General features: G+C 41.9%; 1 protein-coding gene across 1 annotated transcript in view; it reads right to left on the bottom strand.

Annotated features, from left to right (window-relative positions):
- Window positions 1-25,341, bottom strand: part of LOC136863829 (beta-alanine transporter-like) — a 767,558-nt gene extending 742,217 nt beyond the window's left edge. The window contains exons 1-2 of the mRNA XM_068226105.1: window positions 25,278-25,341; window positions 24,953-25,090 (exon numbers count right to left, since the gene is read on the bottom strand). Coding sequence (XP_068082206.1) covers window positions 24,953-25,090; window positions 25,278-25,341 — 202 coding nt within the window. The remainder of the gene's footprint in view (window positions 1-24,952; window positions 25,091-25,277) is intronic.
- Window positions 25,342-25,865: the final 524 nt, after the last annotated feature.

Genomic DNA, 25,865 nt, shown 5'->3' with positions numbered 1-25,865 from the left:
AGTCCACGTTACCGACCTCCTACAGCACCCATTCAGGTATTGAGAACCGGTGCTGGAATGGGGATGTTCCACAGCCTATGAGTGGGATATAATGGGTTCGAACCCCTCTCTCGTTAGCCCTAAAGATGGTTTTCCGTGGTTTGCCATGTTCACACCAGGCAAATGCTGGGGCTGTTCCTTAATTCAGTCCACGGTTGCTTCTTCACGATCCTAGCATTTTCCTATCCCGTCGTCGCCGTAAGATCTATCTGTGTCGTGGCGACGTACATCAACTCGTAAAAAAATGGTAATCAGCTGTGAAAGACACTGCACCCGTTGAATGTTGTTAGGATGCACTCGCTCTTCATGCAGGGTCCTACGTATGGTCAAAGTTGGTACACCAACGCCACGTGTTATACTACACATACGGCGCCCGGGATCATCGTTTACTATTGTCAGGAAGTCTTCTTCCGCGTCTAGGATTACATGTGGCCGTTCAGCCCTCGCTTTTCAAAGCGTGATATAACACAACCTGTATCGCGAATACTCTGCGGTACAGCAAGTATCTTTGCTGGTTCTGCCACACGATACACTAGCAGCATATCATGGTATTCGTGGTATTCATACATTGGCCTTATTCAAATACTACTACTGCTACTACTACTACTGATACTGCTGCTACGAAGTAACTCGCGTACTAGTACGGACGATAATTCGCATCTCTGACAGCTGTTATTCAGGTCAAGGTCAGACAGACAGCTCAAACCTCTAGTCCGGTTTCATGTAGGAGGCGGGAACCCGTCCAACCACATCCCCGCCGCTAGGAACAGCAGACAACCAAACCGGCACGTGACAGGTCTAGTGCTTTTGTCGAACTGCTTACGCGGAATAATCTCCCACAGTGTGATTTCAATATCATGGATTTTTGGGAGCCCAACTCGCCGTATGCAGAAACACGCCGTGTTGATGTGTACGTAAATAAAATTTCTTACGTCAAGGAAAGAATGCATGGGATAGGATTTCCAAGTGAGTAGTATCGTAATTGAATTGCCAAAGCACATAGAACGTTTTGCTTCACACCAATAAGGGACTTGTTATAAAAATAAATAAAATAAACGTACCTCCCTTTCGCGCTTCAAAATGAAAAGAACATGTTTCATGGTAAATTAAAGACGTTAAAGAAGACCTGTAGGCAAAATTCCGACACCGCGCGTATCCATTGGCACGTAAATATTATTATTATTATTATTATTATTATTATTATTATTATTATTATTATTATTATTATTATTGTGGGAGTTGGCCGTGCGACTAGGAGCGTGCGGCTGTCAGCTTTCATCCATCTAAAAGCTACTAGCAATATTATTATAATAACTCTGTTAGTCTATTATTACTATTATGAAAATAAAAGATAATCGCCCCACTCAAACTTCGTAGCTCGCAATCCCTCAGAAAACACTAAAGAAAATAGTGAACTTTTAACAAGTCGGAATTATTATTAATATTATAATTGCAGATATGTCTCAGAAATTACCGAAACATGTAATTGCAAATTGTTTTATGTCGCACCGAAACAAACAGATCTTACGGCGACGATGGGAGAGAAAGGGATACAAGTGGGAAGCAAGTGTTCGAGGTCTTAATAAAGGCACAGTCCCAGCATTTCCCTGATGTGAAAATGGTAAACTACGGAAAAACCATCTTCCAGGCTGCCGACAGTGGCTTTCGAACCCTCTATCAGCAGAATGCAAGCTCACAGCTGCGCGCCCCTAACCGCACGACCAACTTACTCTAAGCTCTAATGCCGGTCTGAGTAGTTCGGACGATAGAGCGCTGGTCTTCTGATCCCACCTTGGCAGGATCGATGGCAGCTCAGTTCGGTGGTATTTGAAGGTGCTCAAATAAGGCAGTCTCGTGTAAGTAGATTTACTTGCATTTAAAAGAATACTGCGGTACAAAATTCTGGCACTTCAGCGTCTCCGAAAAACGTGAAAATTAGTTAGTGGAACGTAAGGACATTATTATTATTATTATTATTAGTAGTAGTAGTAGTAACATTATTATTACGGAAGTTTTAATTAAACATGTCCATTACAGTCATCATTTTACCTATCGGCACTTACTGTCAAGTAATTAGCCTTCTGTCCGCCTCTGTGGTATAGTGGTTAGTCTGATTAGCTGCCATCCCCGGAGGCCCGGGTTCGATTCCCAGCACTGCCACGAAATTTGAAAAGTGGTACGAGGGCTGGAACTGGGTCCACTAAGCCTCGGGAGGACAAATGAGGAGAGGTGGTTCGATTCCCACCTCAGCAATCCTGAAAGTGGTTTCCCGTAGTTTGCCACTTCTCCAGGCAAATGTCGTGATGGTACCTAACTTAAGGCCACGGCCGCTTCTTTCCCTCTTCCCTTTCTATCCCTTCCAATCTCCCTATCCCCCGCAAGCCCCCTGTTCAGCATAGCCGGTGAGGCCACCTGGGCGAGGTACACGTTATTCTCCCCAGTTGTATCTCCGCCCCAATGTCTCACGTTCCAGGACACTGCCCTTCAATCAATCAATACTGATCTGCATTTAAGGCAGTCGCCCAGGTAGCAGATTCCCTATCTGCTATTTTCCTAGCCTTTTCCTAAATGATTTCAAAGAAATTGGAAATTGATTGAACATCTCCCTCGGTAACTTTTTCCAGTCCCTAAATCTCCTTCCTATAAATGAATATTTGCCCCAGTTTGTCCTCTTGGATTCCAACTTTATCTTCATATTGTGATCTTTCCTACTTTTATAAACGCCACTCAAACTCATTCGTCTACAAACGTCATTCCACGCCATCTCTCCGCTTACAGCTGGAAACATAGCACTTAGTCGAGCAGCTCTTCTTCTTTCTCTCAATTCTTCCCAACCCAAACTTTGCAACATTTTTGTTACGCTCTTTTGTCGGAAATCACCCAGAACAAATCGAGTTGCTTTTCTTTGGATTTTTTCCAGTTCCTGAATCAGGTAATTCTGGTGAGGGTCCCATACACTGCAACCATACACTAGTTGGGGTCTTACCAGAAACTTATATGCTCTATCCTTTGCATCTTTACTACAACCACTAAACACCCTCATAGCCATGTGCAGAGATCTGTACCCTTTATTTACAATCCCATTTATGTCATTACCCCAATGAAGATCTTTCCTTATAATAACACCTAGATACTTACAATGATCCCCAAAAGGAACTTTCACCCCCATCAACGCAGTAATTAAAACTGAGAGGACTTTTCCTATTTGTGAAACTCACAACCTGACTTTTAACCCCGTTTATCAACATACCATTACCTGCTGTCCATCTCACAACATTTTCGAGGTCACGTTGCAGTTGCTCAGAATCTTGTAACTTATCTATTACTTTATAGAGAATAACATCATCCGCAAAAATCCTTACCTCTGATTCCACTCCTTTACTCATATCATTTATATATACAAGAAAACATAAAAGTCCGATATTACTGCCTAGAGGAATTCCCCTCTTAATTATTACAGGGTCAGATAAAGCTTCACCTACTCTAATTCTCTGAGATCTATTTTCTAGAAATATAGCAACCCATTCAGTCACTTTTTTGTCTAGTCCAATTGCACTCATTTTTGCCAGTAGTCTCTCATGATCCACCCTATCAAATGGTTTAGACAGGTCATAGAGGTGGGATCCCTCGCTGAGTCCGAGGAAAAACCAACCCTGGAGGGTAAAAAGATTAGGAAAAAGAAGAATAAGCCTTCTATTAGAAATGCCCGGCGGCAATTCCACAATAGCTCTCTTTTTCCTTCGAGCAATGTTCACGCATGGATGCAACTACGGTTTTTGAACTTTGTCTCATTAATAACTATCTCACTGAATACTTATAGCATTTTCTTTCAGTGTCCACCGTCCTTTCATTGACCTGAAAATGTTATGAATAAGCATAGACAACTCGCATTGTCTATTGTCAGAAATTCATCGTAGACTGTCGCAATAACAGCACAGAAATGTTGCGCCCATTTTTCATTTACTTATTAACTATTTCCTTTCATTATGTCAGCTTGGATCACTGCGTAATGCCACTGACGTCTTATAAATAACACACAACTACACAACACTGGATTCGCATGTATGTGCTGGTACGGATCTTCGACGTCACTATAAGGATTCTGTGTACTTTTCACACAGAGTACCCAGACCGGTTTTCGTGTAGAGGAAGTGGCCTCTCACGTGAATCAACCTCACCTACTTGCCAAGCCTTTAGGGGAAGTGCACAACAACATGTGTTGGCCTGCGATATGAAACAGGTTCAACAAGCCCTATACTCTGCTACTGTACTTCCGCTACGCGTGGACAGAATGACATAACCGACGTATCCTGCTACGGCCGTTCGAAACACATTAGGTCCTGAAATATTTGGCTCAGTTATGGGCAAACTAATAGGACAAGGTAAAAAGTACATAGCATATATTGTGAGATGTATTTTTCTTTGCCGACTAGCTTAATGTTTACACGTATATCCCTAAAACCTGTATATAGCAAAGTCGGAGAGGAGTGATGAACGACTGCAGATTATGCCACACGAAGCACACAAATATATTCGAAGATGCTGGAACTTTCGAGGCGTGCGGCAACCTGATAGCAATGATGTCAGTTATAAATGGGAGGTATTACTTTTAAGTGATTCACGGTTTTCTTAAGGAAACTGTAATTTAGAAGTCATGATTATATAACATTTTTGTGCAGGCGGACGTTAGTATCCAGTGAAGTAATACACACACGCCCAAATATGACGTCAATGAGCATGGTTATCCCGCGTCAATTGTCGACAAGATGATCATTTGTTATACGAAGAAGCAAATAAAATGACAGGAATAAATGGATGAGTTGGGAAACGCAAGGAGTATCGATTACTCATCCACATAGGAGAAACACGTAAACCTAACCAAAGTCATAAGCAAATCCAGAAATGTACACACTTCTAATTCTGACTTAACTTTCACAATGATATAGGCTAGTGTGTAAAGGATATGTGGCAACGGAGTCTCAAATATCAAACTAATACACTCACTGGCAAAAACAGTGAACGCTCAGAAATATTCGTTTTTAACATATAAATGCATTGTATAATACTGAATGCATCATTTAAGTTGATGATGCGAAATTTTTTAAGAACGGCGCATAAAAACAATTCTGTACATATTATTTCAAACAACATTATGTATGTTTTATTTGGAGGACATTGGCTTGGTGAATTGAAATAAATGGACTTTTAAAAAATAAATCGTATGTATTTCTTTTCAACAACGGAATATCGTTTGAATGAAGCATTGGCCTATTCTTTTTTCACGCTGCGCGTAGTTTCCGATTATTGGAAAAGTAACAATTCAGGTAAACGTAAGACACACTTCCAAGAAAATCAAGGAACGAAACAACTTTTAGTAATAATTTTATTGGTTTTACATCCCATAAACTACTTTTGCGCTATTCGGAGAGGCCAAGGTGCCGGAGTTTTGTCCCGTGGGAGGTATTGCTCGTTAAAATATGTTGTTGCATACTATTGATGTCTTTCGTTTCCGAAATACTGATATCATATATATGATTTACTTTCTTACTTATTATATAATGTATGTCTTAACCTTACTGGATGTGGTATCTGTATTTTCATTTTTTTTTAAGTTTCTTGTTTAGTTTAATACTTTAATATTATAAAAATGTAGTTACCGTTTTCATAAATCTGCATTGTATTATAAGAAGACGCTGCATAAAGGGGCTTTTCAGTCTCAGTGGCATGTAAATCATGATCAATAAATTCAAATTCAAATTCAAATAGCTCTCCAGGGAGTATTACTTTTATCTATCTCAATTCTTACTTTTTCTATATCTGTGAAACTATGTGCTACGTGAATAAATGTTTCATTCAAAACTTGTTTCGTTCTAAACGAGGAACAGCAATTCTCAATAAATAGCCTATATGCCAAGTAGTTCACCAGCCCCTTACTTTCTCGGAGACCGGCAACTAGGGAATTCGATCCCGGCCCTTATTTCTAATCCCGGGATTTCGGGATTACACTTGGTCAGTCCCGGGATCCTAGGATTATCCCGGGATTGAAAGTTACAAATAAAAAACAAGATATTCTCACAGAAATCAGCTGTTTAATCATAAAATCGAAATTTAGACAAAATAAACATATTTTACGGAATACATCTAGCTAATCTAATCACCCTAACTAATCAGACTTAGAGTCAGACTAACCAGATTTAAAATCACTCAGTCTCTATGTTAAAATTATTCTTTTTCCAAGAATCAGTGCGATCTCTTTAAACTTACATAAAGTTAAAAGACCCTTATGTAACAAACTATGCACATAAAGTTTAGAAATCAACAACAATCTCTCTGAACATAGACTAAATAGACGACTTTCATGTAACAACATAATAAGTAGGTAGAAAGTTTCTTAGCAAGAAGTATTTAAAAATAACATTAACCAGTCACATTTCACATTTCTCGTAAATATAAAGAAAATTAATTTAAGAGCAACATTCTAGTTTGAAATGCAAAAATATGATCTGAGAAATAACAACGCGTCCAGTGTCTCATCACCAAACCTGCTTCTCAATTTGTTGCACATATATGCAGTTGCTGAGAAAGCGCGTTCAGGTTCGGTGGAAGTTGGAGGAATCGTTAGTAAATACTTACAAGCCTGCTCTAGGTTATAGCTCCGAGTAGAATTTGAAGACTCGTATAGGTTCACTTCTTTCTTAACAATTCTGGAAAATTCATTTTCATTTAAGGCTTCAGGAGACATAATTTTCATGCTGTTTTCTATTTCCAGCTGAAGATTTTCTTTGAGCGTCAAATCACTTTTTTCTGTATTTGTAGGCTCGACTTGCATATTTTGTTCTTCCTCTTCGTCTTTTTTTACCATTAAGTCCCTCAATTAAAGAAACAATGTGTTTTTTATCAGGACTTTGCTCAGAGTTGAAAATGTACGCTTTATTTCATCATCCAACGCCAACGCCACATTGTCCCTGAGGATTTTGGAGGTAGCATAATACGCCACTAAACTCATTTCTTCGGCGATCTTTCATGCGCTTTTATAAATGTATCTTGAATTTAGAAGCCAACTCGGAGCTATTGTCATTTAACTGCTTAAAAAGAAACTTTAGGGCAGCACAAGTTGTGAATAAATACGCATCAGTGCGACATAGTGCTTCTACATTTAATTTGACTGGAGCCAAGACTTTAATGAGTTCATCGATGAGCTCGAAATCGGACTCTTCCAACTGCACTGGATTATTCAAAGCTATAAGCGCCTTTTTGACGCTAAATTTCAAAAAGGCACTCACTCTTCTCACTCACACGGGAGAGGTAATGTACCAATGCACGCAATTGTGGTCAGACTTTCACGCACAAAGGGGATGAACTCATGCGCTAAACGAGAACAGGCATTTACACACCGAAAAGACGCATAAGTAACGCACTGAGAGTTTCGCTTCACGCAGTCTATTTTGCTAATTTTTAAAATGATGTCAATCCCGAAAATCCCGGGATCCAAAAACGTAATCCCGAAATCTACGGGATTGAAAAGCGGTCGGGATCCCGGGATCAAATCCTCTACCGGCAACCCAAATAACGCGTATAACCAAAAGATCCTTATAATTTAATTTTATGAACACAAAATAACTTGAAATTTTTCCTTATGGTCAATAAGGCTCTCCTCTACCTGTGTGTCATCACTGTAAATTGATCCATGGACCTAGCGAAGGAAAAGCTACTATGCACAAATCCGTGCCAAATACTAAGGACTATTCTGCAAGCATGTGGTTTATTGCGCCTTGAAATAACACAGGCACCCAAAATACGATAATTAATAGGTTCTCTCACGTGCTCTGTGTCGTAAAGAAGATAAATGAACACTGTAAACTTTCATTGAAAACTGACACGTACGTTAACTTTCGAGGTGTAACGGCCGTACTTAAGTACTAAACCTGTAGGACGCATTATGTACGTTGATTTCGTGGCTGAATCGGTTAAGGGGTAGAACAGAACATGTGCGAGTATCGGCAGCGTTTTGGTTCGAATCTAGCATAAGCCAAATTTTTTGCACGACAGAGGAGGCCCGTTTTAGCGGGGATACAATAATAATCAATACTTTTTACTATTGTTTTAAGGGGTACGCTCTGATTTGGCATATTTTCCCCAAGGATGGGTGGGGAAAGGCTTGGAAAGGAAATCAGCCTTGGTCTTCTATTGCGGTACTGTCCCGGCATTTGTCTGGTGGTGAAAATGGAATACCGAGGAAAACCGTTCTCAGGACGGTCAGCATGGGATTCGAATCCACAACCTATCGAACCCAACGCACACAAACAACAATCTACACCTACCAGGTCACATCACAGCAATTGTTTATTTCCTCGCGAGGTATTACTCTGAAGAGTACGTTGAATTGTTGCTAATTTATGGAGAAAGTACGGTCGAACTAAAATGTATGCCACGTGCACCGTAATGGTAAAAAGTTAAATGAACACTGTAAAGTGGTCAGCATTTCGAACACTTGTTTCTCTGAATAGGGATTGTATCCTGTGTCCTACCTACAGATCATCGCGTCATAGTCCAACCTGGTTACGTAACATCGGATGAAAACGGTCCTTTTCAGGACCAAATAAAAATTCACTCTTTGGAACCGGATGATATGCTGCCATATTACTGTCACTGTAAATGGCGTTAATTGAAAAAAAATAAAGAAGTGTACCAGCCTGTATTTCGAACGTACTACCACACAGCTTGGCTGATGCATCTGCAGTGACGTGCATGGCTAGCACGTTGTAGTCCTTATAGACCAGGGATGGCGAACCTATGCCACGCGTGTCGCTAGGTGACACGCGAACACGATTTCGGTGGCACACCACATGCACGCATTGGCGTTTTATTGTACGTCTTGTACCATAGACTATTCATATCTCGTTCATCGCATAGTCGTATTGTTTTAGGTTTAAGAAATAAATACCGAAAATGTAAATTCTAGTTCCATTCGGACGTGCATTATGGCAACACTGCATGACTGATAGGTACGGAAGTCAAGTGAGGAATGTCAGATGCGGCCGACGAGCCCAAGGTAACTAGACTATTGCCAGCATCGCGTTATTATTCTTAGTGTGTTACTGTTTATTGTTTTGAAATTTGTAAAGCAAATAGTTGCCAAGAGATTATCCCAATTTCGAGAGTTAGGGAAACTATCGCACTTTGTTTCAAAACCTCAAATTGCAGAAATGAGTGATATTAAGGTCAATTTTTTGAGTGGTTAGACATTGACGGTTTAGAAATAGAGTTGACTGAAATTCAAGAGAGCAGTACATGGGTGAATAAATTCGTACAACTTGGTGAAGCATTGGTGAATATCGAGTATGCAGTTGATGGTGAATGCTCTCCCCAGAAGCCGGAGAATTTAATAGGCTACATGAACAGTGAAACAGCCTCCCGAAATGTTTTCGGCCATGAAGAAACTGGCTACAGCGCTACTTTCTTTGTTTGGGGCATCATACGCCTGCGAGCAGCTGTTTTCTACAATGAACTTTGTGAAGTCAACAGTTAGAAACCATTTTGGTTCAGATCTAAGTGCCTCTCGTGTGTTATTGAAGACAAGTTATGAACCCAACATGGCTACTTATTATTTTTGCGGTATTGGTAAAATACGACCATGAAACCTGCAATCAAATGTATTATTTTACAATGTATATATGTATAAGTAATAACATATTATGAAACATCATTTGGAACTAGGGATGGAAGTCGGTGGTGGTGATGGTGGTGGTGGTGGTTGTAGCAATTACAAACGAAAATAACGATTGGCACAGTAGATGGTTGACAATAATAAACCAGACTTAAAATGGCACACTAGTCGGAAAAGGTTCGCCATCCCTGTTATAGACCCTACCTGTTCAAACGTGAGATAGTGTTATTCGCAGCTGTGATCGTTTTCCACATACATCATAGGTTAAGTAATAGAAATGACACTGCCGCTAATGATTTCTAACCGGACGAGTTGGCCGTGCGGTTAGAGGCGCGCGACTGAGAGCTTGCATCCAGGAGAGAGTGGGTTTGAATCCCACTGTCGGCAGCCCTGAAGATGGTTTTCCGCGGTTTCCCATTTTCACACCAGGCAAATGCTGGGGCTGTACCTTAAGTAAGGCCACAACCCCTTCCTTCTAACTCCTAGACCTTTCCTATCCCATCGACGTCATAAGACCTATCTGTGTCGGTGCGACATAAAGCCACAAGAAAGAAAGTTATTTCTACCATATTCGCAAGCATTATACAAACGCTATGGTAGTACTAAAGCCATAAAAAAGTAGTACTGATGTTTTTCGAAAGACTATGATATACGCGTTAGTTGGGTTACTTTCTTTTTTCTTTCTTTCTTTCTTGATCACCCTCCACGGTCGGTTTTTCCCACGGACTCAGCGAGGGATCCCGCCTCTAGCACCTCAAGAACAGTGTCCTGGAGCGTGAGACATTGGGTCGGGGATACAACTGGGAGAATGACCAGTACCCCGCCCGGGCGGCCTCACCTGCTATGCTGAACAAGGGGCCTTGCGGGGGGATGGGAAGATTGGTAGGGATAGACAAGGAAGAGGGAAGGAAGCGGCCGAGGCCTTAAGTTAGGTACCATCCCGGCATTTGCCTGGAGGAGAAGTGGGAAAGCACAGAAAAACACTTCCAGGACGTGTGAGATGGCAATCTAACCCACCTCTACTCAGTTGACCTCCCGTGGCTGAGTGAACCCCGTTCCAGCCCTCGTACCATTCTTTTTTCAAATTTCGTTGCAGAGCCGGGAATCGAACCCCGGGCCTCCGGGGGTGGCAGCAAATCACACTAACCACTACACCACAGAGGCAGACAGGTGGGTTACTGGTGCTGGTGACCCACCCGCTATATTTCCCCCAAAACGTTACAGTACATTGACTTAATACATGTTTTTTTTACCGAGCAAGTGGCTGTACTGTTTCGGTCACGTAGCTATTAGCTTGCATTCGGGAAATATTGGGTTCGAACCCCAGTGTCGGCAGCCCCAAATATGGTTTTCCTTGGTTTCCCATTTTCACACCAGGCAAATGGTGGGGCTGTACTTTAATTAAGGCCACGGCCGCTTCCTTCCCACTCCTACCCCTTTCTTATTCCATCGTCTCCATAAGACCTACCTGTGTCGGTGCGACGTAAAGCAGAATGTTATATTTTTTCAATTTCTTTTTGCTATTTGCTTTACGTCACACCGACCGTCTCTGGCTGCTCGATCAGCGTACTGGCTTCCGGTTCATAGGCCCCTGCGTTCGATTTCGGACCGGGTCACGGATTTTAAATCCATGTGGCTAATTTCTCTGGCTCAGAAAAGGAGTATTTGTGTTTGAGTTTGTCTTGATTCACCTATATAAATATAGGCTGCACACAACATCCCAGGCTACCAATCACCACAGAAATATACAACAGTGAACACATCCCTCCCCACAATGGGTTGGCGTCAAGAAGGGCATCTCGATATAAAACTGGGCAATACCAGTGTAATGGACTCACCATGTCCGCCAATTATCGTCGTACTTTCTGTGCACCACATCATGTTGAACACCAGCGGTGCTCACCACCTTCCTTCTTCGCCGGCTGATCTATCACTGAAGCTCGTAGTCATACGTCAAGTGTCCACTGACTTCATTGCTATCAGCTTGCCTCACGCCTCGAATGTTCCAGCATCTTCGAATTTGTTGGCACTCTCCTTTCTTTCGACAGTATATATTGTTCGTATTTTCATGATATCTCGCGATTGTTGACGCCTATGAATGGAGACTTCGTATCTGTTGTTTTGTTACTTTGTTGTGGCTATACAAAGCCTCCGAATAGTTCTCTGAAGATCACGTAACGAAATATCCGTTGGAACAGCTTAAAATGTACTAGCATCCCCATTTCGTATCTCGTCCGACTCGTTGGCTGAATGGTCAGTACCGGGCGAGTTGGCCGTGCGCGTAGAGATGCGCGGCTGTGAGCTCCCATGCGGGAGATAGTGGGTTCGAATCCCACTGTCGGCAGCCCTGAAGATGGTTTTCCGTGGTTTCCCATGTTCACACCAGGCAAATACTGGGGCTGTACCTTAATTAAGCCCGCGGCCACTTCCTTGCAACTCCTAGGCCATTCCTATCCAATCGTCGCCATAAGACCTATCTGTGTCGGTGCGTCGTAAAGCCCCTAGAAAAAATGGTCAGCATATTGGTTCAGAGGGTCCCGGGTTCGATTCCAGGCCTGGTCGGGGAATTTAACCTTCATTGGTTAATTCCATTGGCCCGGGGGCTGGTGTTTGAGCTGTTCCCAACATCCCTGCAACTCACACACCACACATAGCACTATCCTCCACCACAATAACACGCAGTTACCTACACGTGGTAGATGCCCTCCACCCTCATCGGAGGGTGTGGCTTACAAGGGCTGCACTCGGCTATTAATTATTTAATTTCGTATCTCGTATATTATCAGCTTTTTCTAGATATACCTCGCACGTGTAAAATAAAAACCTTAAAAGAAACCACAATAATGTTGTACTAACCAATATGTATTATCTTCTTCTTCTCCATCTGTTTACCCTCCAGGGTTGGTTTTTCCCTCGGACTCAGCGAGGGATTCCGCCTCTACCGCCTCAAGGTCAGTGTATTGGAGCTTCAGACTCTGGGTCGTGGGATACAACTGGGGAGGATGACCTGTACCTCGCCCAGGCGGCCTTGCCGTCTATGACTTGTGGCGGGATGGGAAGTTTTGAAGGGATAGACAAGGAGAAGGGAAGGAAGCGGCCGTGGCCTTAAGTTAGGTACCATCCCGAAATTTACCTGGAGGGAAATTGGGAAACCACGGAAAACAACTTCCAATATGTATTATGATCATTATTATTACTATTATTTGTAATTTTCAGAATACTATTTTAAATTTTCAACCCTTAGAACAGTATTGTCACTCTCTTATAAATTCAGGATTTTGTAACAGACGAGGTCTACATTCTTACACGGCTAGTGTCACACTGCAATGGAATATCTGTTTACTACTCACACTGCGCATTTCAACAGGATACAGGAAAGGAAGAGAATTCAACGAAGTTCAGGATAAGCCAATTCTTCAGTTAATGGAATGGAGTCTAGTCGTTAACGCTCGAAACAATTTAGGTATTTATGAGTACATAACATTGACCACAGAGGTATACTCGGTTAGTTGTCTTCCTACTCTTCACTAGATTTCGGTTTCGAGCCTAGTTAAGGCCCGTACAATATTTAGGATGCTTAAATGTTGCAACTCCGTGTTGTGGGCTCCTGGTGCACTGAATAATTCTTGTGAGATAAAAATACAACTCTTTGCCGTCTCAGAAAATCTATGACAATTGGAAGGACATAATAATAATAATAATAATAATAATAATAATGATGTAGCGTATGAAGTAGGGGTAGCGTGGCAGCCTTCTGCCTGGAGACCCCGTGTTTTATTCCTGAGCAGTCCAAGGATTTCTCGGCTGAGGACTGACAGCACGCTTCATAGCCTGAGCCAATAAGTCAATACGGTACTTAAATAAATATAACGGAGTTCTTGCATTGCGAATACATTTCAGGAACTATCTTAATCACGAAGTCTGAGATTTTAACCAGACGAAGTATTGTTCTTCTTCTGGTACTGGCTTTACGTCGGAAAAATACAGGCCACTTTTCAACATCGCAGAGATAGGAAAATAGTGGAACTGGAAAGGTAGTGGCCATGACCTTAATTAAGTTGCAGCCTGGTGTGAAAACTAGAAAACCAGAGAAACAATCTACAGGGCTCTCCATAGTGGATTTCGAACTCACCATCTCCCGAACGTAAACTTACATATTCATGATATGTACCGCGCAACCAACTCGCTCTGTGTGAAATTGATGATGCTGTTGGTTTTAGGTCCCACTATCTTTACGGTCATCAGAGACCGTCTTGTAGGAGTTCCTCTACGTGCCGGTAAATCTTCTAGCACGAAAAGGATGTATTTGAGCACCTTCAAATACTTCTATACTGAGTCAGGATCGAACCCACCAGCTTAGGCTCCGAAAGGCAGCGCTCTACCATCTTAGCCACTCAGCCCGGCGCTACGAAATATTTTTAAAATAATTTGATGTTTCATTCGTCGTGCGATTTACTTTAAATTGACATGTAAAAATATGTATTGTTATAACACTTGGAATAATGTGTATAATGATACTACTTATGCTTAAATTTACGATGTGTTATTCGGTTCATCAATCCGTAGACTGGTTCGATGCATCCCTCAGCGCCACGCAATCTTGTGCTAACCTTCTCATTTCTACGTAACTACATGTAGTTACCCCACCAGGCAGCAATCCCAGGAACCATTTGCAGCACATTTGGGGTGCAGACTACAATCGCCAGGCCGCCCATGAAGCGAGAGCCCACAGGGAGGAGAGAGTCGGTTTCGAAGGTGCAGCGCGGAGCATCACGCGGCACATTATGACGGAGAAAGACCATTCGCAAACGAAAGGGGGCAAGAATTTTAAGAACCCACGTTTAGTGGACTTATTAGGGGGTACTCGTACCACTCGAGAAGAGACATATATAGAGGTGTGACTTTTTTGCATTAACGAAAAATGCTACAAAATATGTTGAAGCGATTTTGAAATTTCTAACCAATCATATGATACTGGATAAGACATGAGTGATTTTACTTTCGCGAATTACATTGAATTAAAGCGACAAGACCAGTTTAAAGCGAAATTTCCTTATTTTGCTATAATTGCAAACATGTAGCGAAATTCATGGATAAATAACTGAAATTGTATTCCAATATCGCGTGTGTGAAGGGAAACATAAGTCCGAACAAGGATTTCTCATTTCGACAGAAGTATCTCCTCGCATTAATATTCTATAAAATCACTTAATGGTATGGTTATATAGGGCGAAAGCCATGGCAATATAGGGTAAAGGGTGATTTGTTATGTAATCTTGATTAGGTCTGTATTATAGTTCTAATCAAGATAACGTAAGGAATAATGAATGATTATCAATATTGCTTCTCCTTATTTATCTATCTTTCAGAGAAATAATTCACAAATCTCACGAATTAAACTTTTTATGTGTAACTTTAGGTAAGGATTAAAGCGAAATAACTCGCAAAATTGTTTCCTTTTCGCGAAATCGAACATAAATTAATGCGAAAAAGTCATGGCGCTAGAAATAAATCGATTGATATCCAGCCCACAAGGCAGATTTGGACAAAATGAAGGGGAGAATTCACTAAGATGGAATTATTGAGTAATATCTGATTATAATATAGTGTAATTCAGCGATCTAAGAGAAAGTGCGAAGTTACGACTGACTGTTAAGAGAAAAGAGGTCAGAACACAGTGGATCGCGTCTTAATAAACGGTGATTTCCCTGAGCGACGAGTGGGGATATGGTCTTTAAAATATCAGAGCGGAAACCGTCCCCGCTAATAGGAACGGGCGCGGACCCTGACGCCGCACGGGAAGGCGACGGCGAAGGGCAGCATGGCGTTGGAGGGGTCATCATTGCAAGCGGAATCATTCTGAACCACGTTAGCGTCGAACCAGGAGACGGGGAGACAGGAGACATCCATTAGAGTTAATATTGCATAGGATTTCAGGTACTAGGGGCGTAAGCGTACACTTTCTGCTTGCTGATCTTTGTTAGGTGCAGAATTCTAAACTTAAACCACGGGGGTCTTTACAATTTTTTGTGTAACTAATAGTCCTCTTAAGACAGGGCAGAAGGCCGGGCGGATTTATAGACACTATCCATGAATAAGCGGGGATATGCTGAGGTTGTGAATTATAGCCTGCAGAGCGCAATTATGTGAAACAGATAAGCGAAGAAAAGGCAGGCAATTATAGAGATATGTAATGGACAGAGGAAGAGATAATGTTATGAATGTGAACTGTGCTGTTAATTACGGAAGGCCCATGCCCGTGAATATTTTTTATTGTAATTCCCACGGGAATCAATGCAGCGCGAGGACTACTACTGAGATGTTTTCATTCCTCCCCTGAAGGGGGAGGCGGGCCTCTTAGACGGTGACACCGTTTCTCAGGCCGAGGGATTTGTTACGATGAAGATGCTCGGAGAAGTGAGGGGGTTGGTGGCTGTGGCCTATACTACGAACTGTCCTGGCATTCGCCATAGTGCAGGAAAGTGGAAAACCACGGAAAAACTTTCTCAGGACAGCCGTCGGTTGGGGCCAGCCGTGAGGACCAGTCCGATCCCGTCTCCCGAAAGCAGAGGCGTAGAGCCACGGTCAACCCTCCTCTGCTCAGTTGGCCGGTCAGAATGCAGAGCTGTTGGACTATGGACCAGACGTGGCCACTTATGGGCCGAGAACCATTCTGCATCAACCGACCCAGCGCGAAGAAAACAGTGAGAAGATTTTGTACTGTTCACCACGTGCCAGATAGGAGAGCTCAGATAATTTCAAGGCTCGCAGATGAAAACGAGAGAATTATAAGCCGCGCTCCCCCCTCCCAGCTGAGTGGTAAGAAGAAATATGTTACTGGGTCAGCCCTGTTGAATATAACGTCGTAGGATAGTTCCACAGCTGATGTAAACAGAAGGTGAACGAAATACGAATACTTTCGCCGCATGGCTACAGCGGTCAGCAGAATAATGAAGATCCAGCATACCTGAAGAACGAAACTCCAGAACGGGAATTCAATTCCCAGAGAGCTCTTGTGAAGGAGCTCCACTGTATTTCCCTGTATTTTATTCCAGGCTCCTGAATATTACTCGTATGCCATGTGCTATATTTCTATGTGTACTTCTGGTGCAGTGTATTTCCTTGTTTCCGTTTTTTTTTAATTGTGTGCACCTTACGTGCAAATGGTTGTGGTTTCAGTCAGATTATTGCTGTGACCGCGATCATGGCGAACATTCAGTGCTTTTGAGGGTACGTGGGTTCGGTCTCATTTCCATGCGTTTATATGTGTGTAATGTTTTTGAACCTGTGTAAGTTTCGGGATAGCGTTAATTCGGTGCGAAATTATTTTATATCTTACATAAAATAGATGCGTAGAATGGACTATGGACCAAATTAATGATGAAACTTATCTGAATGTTCCTCTCCGTGAAATAACGTATTCAAAGTTCCAACCATCTGTAAGAATCATTTGACAGAGGCGTGAGACCCCGTTGTTTCCTTGCTTGCATAAATTTTGTAAAATTCATGTTAGTATTTTCTGGGTTTGTTCATTTTGCCTTAGTGAAATAAATTTTTATTTTCACTGATAAAATATAGTTCTCATTCGTAATTGATGTACCTTCCGACCCTGTCCACGATTATTGATATTCGATAGAGTAGATTTCAAGGACCTATTTGGATGGTCCACGCCAGGTGCATTACACCGAGCTCGATAGCTGCAGTCGCTTAAGTACGGCCAGTATCCTGTAATCGGGAGATAGTGGGTTCGAGCCCCACTGTCGGCAGCCCTGAAGATGGTTTTCTATGGTTTCCCATTTTCACACCAGACAAATGCCGGGGCTGAACCTTAATTAAGGCCACGGCCGTTTCCTTACACTTCCTAGGCCTTTCCTATCCCATCGTCGCCAAAAGACATATCTGTGTCGGTGCGACGTAAACAATTAGCAAAAAAGGTGCATTACAGACACGCAGTAAGGTGCACTACATCTACTATAATCGGTTTGTCATATTCATGCCTTGGTCTGTCCCTACAGTTATTACCACCTACACTTTTCTCACACATTAACTGAAAAAGTTCCGGGTGTCTTTAAGATTTGCCATCTACGGATGGGTGAATGCCAGTTTTCTTCGATATTCGATACCAAAACATGATATTTTCCACGATACCGAATACTTCGATACTCTATACCGTTATTTCTACTTCTACTTTCAATACAAGATAGAATGTTGGGAGAACTGTGTAATGCCAATGAAATTAATTAGGTGCACATATTTAGGCCCAATGAGACAAATTTAACACCGTCAGTGTACTTAGTTTAAACTGTACATTAGATATTTCAAAGCAAAATGTGTTTTTGAAACAGTCCACTCCTATAAGTGTTTGTTCAAAAATACTAGCATCCTCATTTTTTCAGGGTCAAGTCTCCTTTTTTCCTGTCACACGAGTCCTGCTGTGCTAAATATTCTTTCAGAAAAAAATTTGCAGGGGGAATACACAAATATTTAGCGGCAAATTTTTTTTTTAGTTTTTAAAATTTTGAATTTGTTTTCCAGTAATCCAGTGAACTAGAAGGAGGAGGTGACAAAACGTCGTTGAGATATGCAGTGATTTCTTCTTGGAAACTGTTAACTGGCAGTATATCTGGCACACGATTATTTTGTTGCATAATAGAATATTACTGTAAATGTACCACATTCCTAAAAATTTCTCGGGCTTTGCAGTAGGCGACATCTAGAAAAAATAAAGAAAATTTTATGAACTGATCTATTTTTGCGAGTATGTCAGTATTACACGACTATCCCTACATAAGTACCCGAAAATCTGAAAAAAAAAATTAAAAATAAAGTTTACCTCATCACTTTTGGATGCAGAATATTCTTCTTGGTTAACGAGGTCCACTCGGTCTTTAGCACAACTGAGAGCACTGGGGCTGTGAAAAATTCGACCTTTTAAGCAGGTATCCAACAGCGTTGCAATATAACATATTTTATTTTCTTCAATGGATTTAGACCTCACATTAATTTCACCCAGCAATGACTGTCGAACAGTCGCAATTCCTGATCTACAGTCTGACGGCTTTTCCAATTCAGAAATAACACTGTTCACACTGGGTATCACTTCGAACACTTTTTCCTGCTAGTTGCTTTACGTCACACCGACACAGATACGTCTTATGGCCACGATGGGACGGGGAAGGTCTAGGAGTGGGAAGGAAGCGGCCGTAGCCTTAATTAAGGTACAGCCCCAGCATTTGCCTGGTGTGAAAATGGGAAACCACAGAAAACCATCTTCAGGGCTGCCGACAGTGGGGTTCGAACCCACTATCTCCCGATTACTGGATACTGGCCACACTTAAGCGACTGCAGCTATCGAGCTCGGTACTTCGGACACTGACAGTGTAGATGAACTTACGTTGAGTGTTGCTTGATCGAAAATATTTAATTAGTCAGCCAATATATTAACAAGATCCTACTACGATACTGTAAGATTCACTGGCAAGGAGAGATCAGAAGTTGCAAAAACTATGGCTCTCTTTTGCTGAAGGAGTCTTCTTAGCATATGTAGAGTTGTATTCCATCACGTAGGTTCATCGTGAATCAAACGGTGTTGTGGTAAGGAAAGATGGTTATGTGCCGCTTTGAGAATCTTAGTGGATTTTGAGGAGTGTTCGAAACTCCCAACTAGTTTCCTGCATGACGAAATGAGACTTTCAATATTTTTTGAAGTGAAAATTCCATGCTTCAAAACAAGTTCGAATGTATGAGCTAAACACGACAGGTGGGTAATGTTTCCTACCTTGATAGCATTTACAGCATTGCGACCGTTATCATGAATCACGATCGTTAATTTGTCAATTAAACTCCAAGTTTCTAAAATTTTCTTTAAAAAATTGGCTATATTTTCCCCAGTGTGGCTCACTTCTTCAAATGGTATCACTTCAATGCATATATGTTTAAGATAGTTCAGTTCCACAAAATGAACGGTATGTATGTTCAGTCTTCAGCCCTAAGGCTGGTTGGATCTTCAACAGCTCTGCCATCAGCTGTCATAGATGGCCTAAGCATCACTGAAGAGGCGTACTAGGGAAATGAGGAGTGAGGTAGTTTCCCGTTTCTTTCCTCACCGAGCCAGAAGTTGCAATTACGCACTCAATCGTCGCAGGCTGTTGATATCCACATATACGTCGTAACAGCTACGCTGTTTGCATTTTGGAGCTCTTTTCTTACTCCTCTTTCCATTTCGTCGTAAAGTTATGGAATTATTTGATTAGATATTTGCTTACGAGAAGGCATAGCATATCTAGGTTCAGGATTCTTGATCAACTCCTTAAATCCTTCATCCTAAACAATGCTGAACGGTTGATCATCTTCGCACACCGTTGTAGCGACTTTTCTGGTAATTGTATTCGACCGTCTATCACCTGGTTTAAATGCAGATTTCTCGTCCATAAATGGAGTGTAGGTTGACACTGTTGAGAGAATGATGTTGATGGTGATGCCAATGTCGTTAATGACCGTGAAAGAAGAGCCACAGGCTCATCTACTATTAGTTCATCAGAAGTTAAATTTCCACTTCCGCAGAACTTTTTATTATGATGTTCTGAAAAAGCAATTTTGTGCACTGAAGTGACATGTCTTTTAGATTACTAGTGTTGTGAGATTTTTCACCACGCAAAAAACTCTTCTTACAAATGCGACAAATGGCGCGATCATCCAATGGGGTGAAAATAGTTTCACACCTCACTCATATTGAACGGAATAGAATACAGTTGGTACGGTATGGTAATTAGATATTTGGGTTTGCGCTGAATAAGCAGGAATTGAAGGAAGGGTCTTCCTGACCGTATCTCCGTCTTCGTCTCTACTGTCATTGCGTCCACTTCAAAATGTTCTACTTGCCGCAATAATATTTAGAGATTTTAAAATGAAATAAAAATTGCATATTTACCACCGAAGTATCGAAAAAGTATCGAGCAAATTTTCTGAAGTATCGTTCAATGTCGATACGATGCAAGTATCGTGAGTATCGAGGTATCTAAAGTATCGAGGGCCCACCACTAGTCTTATTATTCTCTCTCTTCGTTTGGTCAAATTTCTCCGAATCGTTCTCTTTTCACTAATTCGATTCAGTATCTCTTCCTTCGTGTTGAAACTTCCCTCTAGACATTTTCTGTTACACCACATTTCAAAAGCTTATATTCTGTTTCCTTATGAGTTAGTTATTGTGAACGTTTCACTCTCATACAATGCCACCAACTCCTAAACCAAATTAGGGCATGTCTAAGTATTCATTAGGATTTATTGTGGAATTCTTCGGAAAGAAAAAGAAAACAACTGAGACAGGGTTAAAGGCTTGTTGAGATTTGATGTTAATCAACCTACTTTTCAGTTATTCCTTAAGAAAAATATATTACATCTCCTTTTCGTACTTTACCGTACCTATTGCATTCTTGTGCACGATGTGTAGAACTGAAAATAGCAAGACTTCTCTCAGAAAATTAGTTCTCCGTGCTTGAATTATTCTGTTGCATGTAGCCGCCCATCAGTCCGAATACTGTACGTGACTTGATTCACAGAGACGCTCTGGTTATAGAGACTTAATTCTCTCTCTTTCTAGCCCAGACTTCGGCAATATTGTCAAAGAATCTCATGCCCTTGATGATACTCCTGCGTCAGGAAGATATCACTGCACTCCCTCCCTGCTCCGCATTGCTAGACACTGCAGATATCTGCAGCGGATTGATCTAGTCACAGTTCACAAGTCCTGCACAGCATTCTAAACCGAGACGTGTCTTTGCCCCCCGGCTACCTTTCATATCTGCGAGCAAACACTATCTTTTGCGACAACCCCCTCCAAAATACTTTCGGCCTATGCTTTGGGCTTCTGGTCATTATACCACGAAATTTGCTGTGTGAACAATGGTAATTTGTAATTAAACTATTCACCCAGTAACTAGTTAGAGACTTACGATCGCACCACCGAAAGGTATGCTAGAAACCGCCAAAGCGGATGGTTTCACCATACCGAGTTGTACTAGTCAAAGTGACGAGTGAAGGAGTTCGCCATTGCTTTCCTCAATAAGGTGGAAAGTGCTATTGTAGCACCATTATCCCTATGGGTAACGCATTTTACAGCAATCAAACACACTACTTTTGCTCTGAATATCATTACTAACACCTATACCAAGAGACTAAGTCCATAGTGAAAGCTACATTTTTTCTGGCTAGCACAGAGAAAAATATAAAAATTCTGCATCCATTAAGAGAGAAAAATATATTTATTTAGCTGTAACTAATTGCCAATGTATGTAAAATGTATCTAATAAGTAGAGCATAAAATACATTTTCCTACTGAGAATTAAAAAATTAAAAACTAAATGTCTAGGAGATTACAATATTACTTTTACCCTTTCGGAAACATAGACTATACTAACAAGGCACATTTTAATGCCGATGATGACCGGGCGAGTTGGTCGTGAGGCTAGGGGAACGCGGCTGCGAGCTGGCATCTGGGAGATAGTCGGTTCGAATCCCACTGTCGGAAGCCCTGAAGATGGTTTTCCGTGGTTTCCCCATTTTCACGCCATGCAAATGCTGGGTCTGTACCTTAATTAAGGCTACGGCAGCTTCCTTCCAACTCCTAGATCTTCCCTATCCCACCGTCGCCGTAAGACCCATGGGTATCGGTGCGACGTAAAACCGCTAGCAAAAAAAATGCCGATGATGAATTAAGAATAGAGCTAAATGTGTCTAGGAAATAATGATATTTCGTAATATTTAATTAATTTGGTGAAAATTCACTTACATGGTGGTATTTAAGAACGTTTTTCTGAGTTTTGACACTACTACTCCTACTAAAATGTTTTCTTTCCTCCCCTGAACGGAGAGGCGGGCCTCTTAGACGGTGACGCCGTCTCTCAGGCCAGGAGATTTGTTACGGTGAAGGAGATGCTAGGAGAAGGTGAGGGCGTTGGTTGCAATGGCCATACTAGTAACTGTTCTGGCATTCGCCTTAGCGCAGGAGAATGGAAGACCACGGAAAACCATTCTCAGGACAGCCGACGGTTGGGGCCAGCAATGAAGACCAGCCCTGTCCCGTCTCCCGAATGCAGAGGCGTATATCCAAGGTAAAGCTGCGGCCACCCCTCCTCTGCTTGGTTGGTCGTTCAGAGTGCAGAGCTGTTGGACCACGGACCAGCCGTGGCCACTTGAGGGCCGAGACCCACTCTGCATCTACCGACGTGACACTAATCTGCTGTATTTCACGTAGTTTAAGAGAGGTAGTGACAACAAACGACTTACTGGACTTTACCATACGATGCTCTCGAACCTGAAGGGTGTTAGCAGTAAACCTATTGTCCAGATCATGCACTTGACTCACCTGAAGAATGGACTTGGTCAAATATGGGGGAGCATTAGATATGAGAATTCTCAGCAGTAAGCAAGAAGCTGAGTATGATCGTCTATCCCTGAGTTTCAATCACTCAGCGGCATTGTAGTAAGATGTTATATGACAATCGTAACAGTGTAGGGATAGAACTGACAGCCATTTAGGAGTCCTTAAACGAGAGAGAACTGTGGTAGTGGATTTACAGCTCTTTTCCACTTAAAGGGTCTCACTTCACTCAGTATATACTTAAAGATATTCAAATTATGCATGTCAGCCTCGTGTCGGTAAATATACTACGTTAGATTCCTGCGGGAAAAATTGATGCCACTTCGGCGTCTTCGAAAACTGTAAATAGTAGTCAGTGGGCGTGAATACAATAGTAATAATAATAATAATAATAATAATAATAATAATAATAATAATAATAATAATAACTGGGCTGAGTAGCTCAGACGGTTGAAGTGGCCCCAATTAGGCAGGTTAGATCCTGGATCAATCCAGTGGTATTCGAAGATGTTCAAATACCTAAACCTAGTGCCGGTAGATTTACTGGCAAGTAAAAGAACTCCTGCGGGACGAAATTCTGGAACCTTGGCGTCTGCGAAAACCGCCAAAATGTACTTAGGGGACGTAATAATCATACTACTACTACTACTACTACTACTACTACTACTACTAATAATAATAATAATAATAATAATAATAATAATAATAATAATAATAATAATAATAATAATAATTGAACCCCTACCTGTTCAACACAAGAACAATATTACTCACCGACTGTGCCACTGGGGTCGACATGAGGCGTTTTTATCTAATAAGTTCACATAATTTCTAACTCACTCGTTTGTTTCCTATTACATTACCGGCAATTTTCTCGGTAACCTGTTCACATATTGCAATGTGTTTAACAGACAACAGCTAAGCAGTTGTTGCTAGCGCATGGATCGCTCAGCAGACCTAATATACATCCAGGAGCTAATTCATTGGACTATGCAATAACATGTTGATTGTTCCTGTTCTATTGTCAAATCTCATCAATCTACTCCTGAACATTGCGTTCTAACAGCAAACTAATTTATGTAGGCTCGAACCATGCATAATTATCATAATGTGGTCTGGTTAACGGTAACTCTAGTCTTGTTCAACAGACGTCAGATTGTTGCACGTATTTCTGCAGCTACCGAGAGCACTCTAATTGAAATATGTGTGCAGTAAATCCACAAGGGGTGGCGTGATGGAGAAGTGTTTATCTTCTGGCCACAAGTCACAAGGGATTACAATGTAAACCGTCAGCGTGCCCAAGCTAAAGGTTCATCGTCTACCTCTTGAAACGAGCGATACTTTTAAGTTTGGGGGAAGTTTATATTCGAATCAATGGGTTGAGAGGTTCAAACGGTAGAGTTCTGGCCTCCTGAACTAAACTTGGCGGGTTCCATTCCAGTTCAATCCGGTGATATTTGATGGTACTTACATACGCCAGAAGCCGGCTCCACGGTGAAGGGGTAGCGTGCTTGCCTCTTACCCAGAGGCCCCGGTTTCGATTCCCGGCCATGTAAGCTTTTCTTACCTGGATCTGAGGGCTGGTTCGAGGCCCACTCAGCCTGCGTGTTTACAATTGAGGAGCTATTTGACTGGCGGTGAGATGCCGGCCCCGCTCTAGAAAGTCAAGAATAACGGTCGAGGGGATTCATCGTGCTGACCACACGACCCCTCATACTCTGCAGGCCATGGCCCTTCGGGGCTGTTGCGCCATGAGGTTAGGTTTGGTTTGGTTTGGTTAAATATTCCAGCCTCGTATCGGTATATTTGGTGGCACGTCAAAGAACTCCTGCGGGGCAAACTTCCGGCACTTCAGCGTCTCCAAATACCGTCATAGGATGTAACACCAGTATCATCATCATCATCATCATCATCATCATCATCATCATCATCATCATCATCATCAATTCGTCTAATTGCTGAGTACACTGGAGGTAGTTTTCCGCCGAATGTTTCCTTGTATTTGCCTGGAAAATACAATATAATCCTTTATTCAAAGTTCTATGTCGCCTACTGCAATCCCAAGGTACGAGAGTTACGCACAGGCAACAGTCCAAATCTTTCTCCGTATAGCTTATGGAGGTCCTTGGACGAATTGAAGGTAAAGGCTTCATCACTTAGCGGTGTAGGGTGGTCGGCTCTATGCCCGCTCACCTTTCACCCGAGGAATTAAGCTGGTACTCATTTCTGTTGTAGGCTGTCTGGACCCCAGTGCCATACCGGCCTATTCAGAAGTTTTATCTCATTTTTGCATTTTTCGATTACCTGACAGGGAATCGAACTCAGCTGAGCTGCCTGTTTATTCACATAGCTAATACAGGCCTTTACGTCTGAACAATATTTCCACGTCGCGATGCTAGCCGTTTATGGTCTCAGCAATAACAATTTCGTGAATTATAGCTCCCATGGTGCAAATGTATCGGACATAACAGAATAGAAATTAGCTTTTCTATAATTCTGTCACACATCAGGCCATTGCAAGAGAGCAACACCGTGCTCGGCCCAGGGTAGGCCCGAGCTGGCAGGGCTGAGATCGAGCCCCGAAGGAGGGAGAGGGCGAATGTGTGGGAAAGAGGAGGAGGGAATGTCTGGATGCCATATTTTATGAGACATAGAAAGAATATTCAGAAATTGAAAAAAAAGCCTTCAAGAAAATAATACAACAAAATAAAACTGTCTTCTTTTCATTTTGCCGTGTGGTTAAATAGTGGAAGATAGTGGTTTCGAACCCTACTGTCAGCA

Source organism: Anabrus simplex, chromosome 2 (assembly GCF_040414725.1).
Source record: "Anabrus simplex isolate iqAnaSimp1 chromosome 2, ASM4041472v1, whole genome shotgun sequence".
Lineage (NCBI taxonomy): Eukaryota > Metazoa > Arthropoda > Insecta > Orthoptera > Tettigoniidae > Anabrus > Anabrus simplex.
Note: the sequence above shows the minus strand (reverse complement) of the source record. Positions and strands in the feature narration are given on the sequence as shown.